Below are 3472 nucleotides of genomic sequence, written 5' to 3' on the forward strand. Positions count from 1 at the left end.
GGAGAAGAAAGAAATAATCTGTAGGGATTCGGCTATTGTTCAAATGATCGAATTTACATTTTCTTTCAAAATAACAAGAAAAAAAGGAAGTACTTACAAAAATATCTGTATTTTTATTCGTTAGAGGAATTTTTCTTTTTATCCAATGTAACATTGAATATTTATGAGTAACTAAGTATTCAAATGAGTATATAAGTATTGGGTCTAGGTAATCGATAGCAAGTCTTAGTTAGTTACTTGGGTAGATGCTTAATTAAATATTCTTATTCTTATTTATACTAGTTGCTGCATTATACGCGATAAACGTTCTTTATTTGCAATCCGTATTTCAATGAACATATTTTATATGTAAAACGAGTTTAAAAACTTGACTTTTTTGTTAGAAGGAAGTACTTTCAGATACTTTGTCATAAGATTCTGATTGCATTTTCTTCAATATATGTGCATACTAATTTTTGTTCTAACATCGACATTTTTTTATCTTTTACCACGGTTACCATTGTTAATCGGTAGATTGTCAGTAAACTACTTTCAACGACGAACGACCGATGAATATTTTATGAATATAAATAAGATTTTTATAAATTACTTTAATTAAAACAATTAAAGTCGAATTACTTGTTAAATTAAATGAAGAAATTGTTAGGTGAAGAAGTATTAGGTATATGGAAAAGAAAAAAATTCATTGATACATTATTATTTTTCTTTATGGGAACAGAAACTTTATTAAATTGTATTTATTTATTAATCATTCTAGACTCGCAATCGTGCCACTTTCAAATCCTTTATTTATTTTCCATTTTTTATTTCTCGAGAGACAATTTATCGACGAAAAACTCGTGTTACCAAGTACATCGAATTTGTTTTTTAAAAAAACATTCTCTCTACGTTTATAACTTCGAGTTATATTTCCTTCTCATTTTCTTCTTTTTCTTCTTCTTCCTAATATCGACGACGATGACGACGATGATGAGGATGAGGACGATGGCGATGGCGATAATGATTCTCATCGCTAGACACTGGTTGAGCGATATCCAATCACATAAACATATACATACACACTTATCATACATACATACATACATACATACATACAAACGGGAAAGTTATACGAAGGTTCTTTGTACAGAAGATAAATTCTTTTTTTCTCTTTTGGAGTACGTCAAAAAAAAAAAAAAAGAAATGTCTATTTTTATAATACACTACGTATATCTATGCGAATTTATGCTTTCTCTTTTATATCACACTTTAAACATTCGAGAGGAGATCTCAAAGTTATCGCGTTATTCGATTTCGTATTTACAATTGTACCTATATAGATTCCTCTCGCACTCTAAATTAACTTTTAATTTAGTTTATTTGTTGAATTATTTTTGACATCCTTCTTTCTCTTTCTTTTTTCATCTTTTTTTTTTTTTAGGAGACCACCAAGCTCCATTGATCGATCTTGACAAACAGATAGGAGCTTATTGCACTGTTGACGTAAATCAAACGTCTGAATAGAATATCGATGAAGATCACGATGTTTTTCGATACTTTAGTGAGATCTGATGTCGTTAAAGAAAGAGTGATAGATGACCAGCACGCGCGCACACAAATGCATATACACATGCACACACACATGCACACAGGCATGCACACACACATGCATAAACATGGTTTGGACACACTTGAGATTCGATTAGACGCCAGAAGCGTTACTGGCGTTAGTTGGTACGTAATAATTCCTAACGTGTACGTGATTGTGAAGATGAAGGGATGGTAATTGCTGAGCTCCAGTTTGCAAACTCCGATCGTTCCAATGGCCAGCAATAGGCGAAACCAATTTGGCTTCTGGACTAGCCGAGGGTGTCCCAGTAGGCGAGGGGAGAGCGTTGCCTTCAACAACGTCAACGTCGACGTCTACGTCGACCTCTTCGTCTTGTTCCTGTTCTTGTTCTTGCAAATCGTGCAATTCGTCTTCGCTGCAACTGAATCTTCTAGATTTGGGTAGCCTTAAATCTGACTCGATGTGGTGATGATGTTGGTCGTCCGGCGCTAAGAGGGAAGCTACATCGAACAATCGTTTTCTCGATGGTTGAAGAGACGAGGATTGTCTGATGGAACGATTTTGAAACACATGCTGCTGTTGTTGCTGCTGCTGCTGTTGCTGTTGCTGCTGCTGCGGTTGTTGTTGATGATGATGATGGTGGTGGTGATGGTGATGATGGGAATGCGGTTGCGGGCCGGGCGGAGGTGGCGCAGGGCTCGTCCAAATTCCGGTTAATTGCTGAGAAGCGACGGGTGGACCCAATGCCGATGCGGTAGGTGGTGGTGTAGCCGGTAAGGGTGGTGGGCTAGGACTGTCTGGTTCCTCGTCTACCGCTAAACCCATATGCCTTCGTACCTTTCTTTGGGCCTTACGCCTTCGAAAATCGCCGCGTCGGAAATCTTCGAGATTAGCCGGATGAATAGCCCAATAGTGGCCCTTACCGTTAGCACTCCTACCCGATTTGACGAAACAATCGTTCAACGATAGATTATGTCTTATAGAGTTTCTCCATCCTGGACCACGCGTACGAAAATATGGGTAATGTTCTAATATATGTTGATAAATATCCGATAGGACTAATTTTTTTTCCGGAGACGATAATATAGCCATCGCTATTAAACCGATGTAACTATGCTGTGGTTTAGGTTCCTCTGGTATTCTCTGATGATGAGGATGTAGCAATGCCATGGACAATGCTAATCGACCCGGATATCCAGCTGCTGCTGCCGTTGGATATAATGGTAATGGAGCAGGAAATGCAGCACCTATTCCAAGATGAGCTGGTGAACCCGACGGTGGATGACCGACCCCAGGATGTTGAGGGTGTAACTGTTGCGCTAAACGTAATCTCTCAGTCATGGCATAATGATAAAGATGAAGACGATATTGGTCAAAGCCTGGAAAGAACCCGACCATCGAATTACCCAATCCGACAGCCAACGGTTCCTTAGCTGGTGGTGGACTTTCGTTACTACACATTATTTTATAATTATTCTTCTACTCTTCTTTTTTCTTCTTCTTCTATTCCTTCCTCTTCTACCCCCCACCCATCCACCCCCACGTTCAAATCGAATTCAAATAATTTTATGACGATCGGTCGGATCGTTTAATTTCACCTTGGAGTCCAAAAATGCATCGATGAAAGGGTGAGAAATGATAACACTTAAATTTTTCCTTATTTCATACACACTACAACTTTGATCTCTTCTTTCTTATCACTTGAACGAAACAATAAACAAGAAAGAGGAATCCACAAGTATATATACATATATTATACACATATATATATATATATTATATAAATAAGAAAACTCGTGACACTGCTTTTAGGGACTTAGTTTTTCCACGAATTTGCACCCTATTTGTCGTTAGATGCGCTTCGAACGACCGACTGGCCATGATTTACAGCTTGGTTATCTACTAGGATGACGGTACTGGCTG

At 37.9% G+C, this 3472-nt stretch overlaps 1 protein-coding gene across 1 annotated transcript; it reads right to left on the bottom strand.

Moving 5' to 3' along the window:
• Nucleotides 1–722: 722 nt before the first annotated feature.
• Nucleotides 723–3251, bottom strand: LOC106785025 (fork head domain-containing protein FD4). Its single transcript, XM_014745122.1, has one exon. The coding sequence runs from the start codon at nt 3008–3010 to the stop codon at nt 1682–1684; it is 1329 nt and encodes a 442-aa protein (XP_014600608.1). The 5' UTR covers nt 3011–3251; the 3' UTR covers nt 723–1681.
• Nucleotides 3252–3472: the final 221 nt, after the last annotated feature.

Source organism: Polistes canadensis, unplaced genomic scaffold, assembly GCF_001313835.1.
Source record: "Polistes canadensis isolate GaletaPanama2010 unplaced genomic scaffold, ASM131383v1 scaffold_44, whole genome shotgun sequence".
Lineage (NCBI taxonomy): Eukaryota > Metazoa > Arthropoda > Insecta > Hymenoptera > Vespidae > Polistes > Polistes canadensis.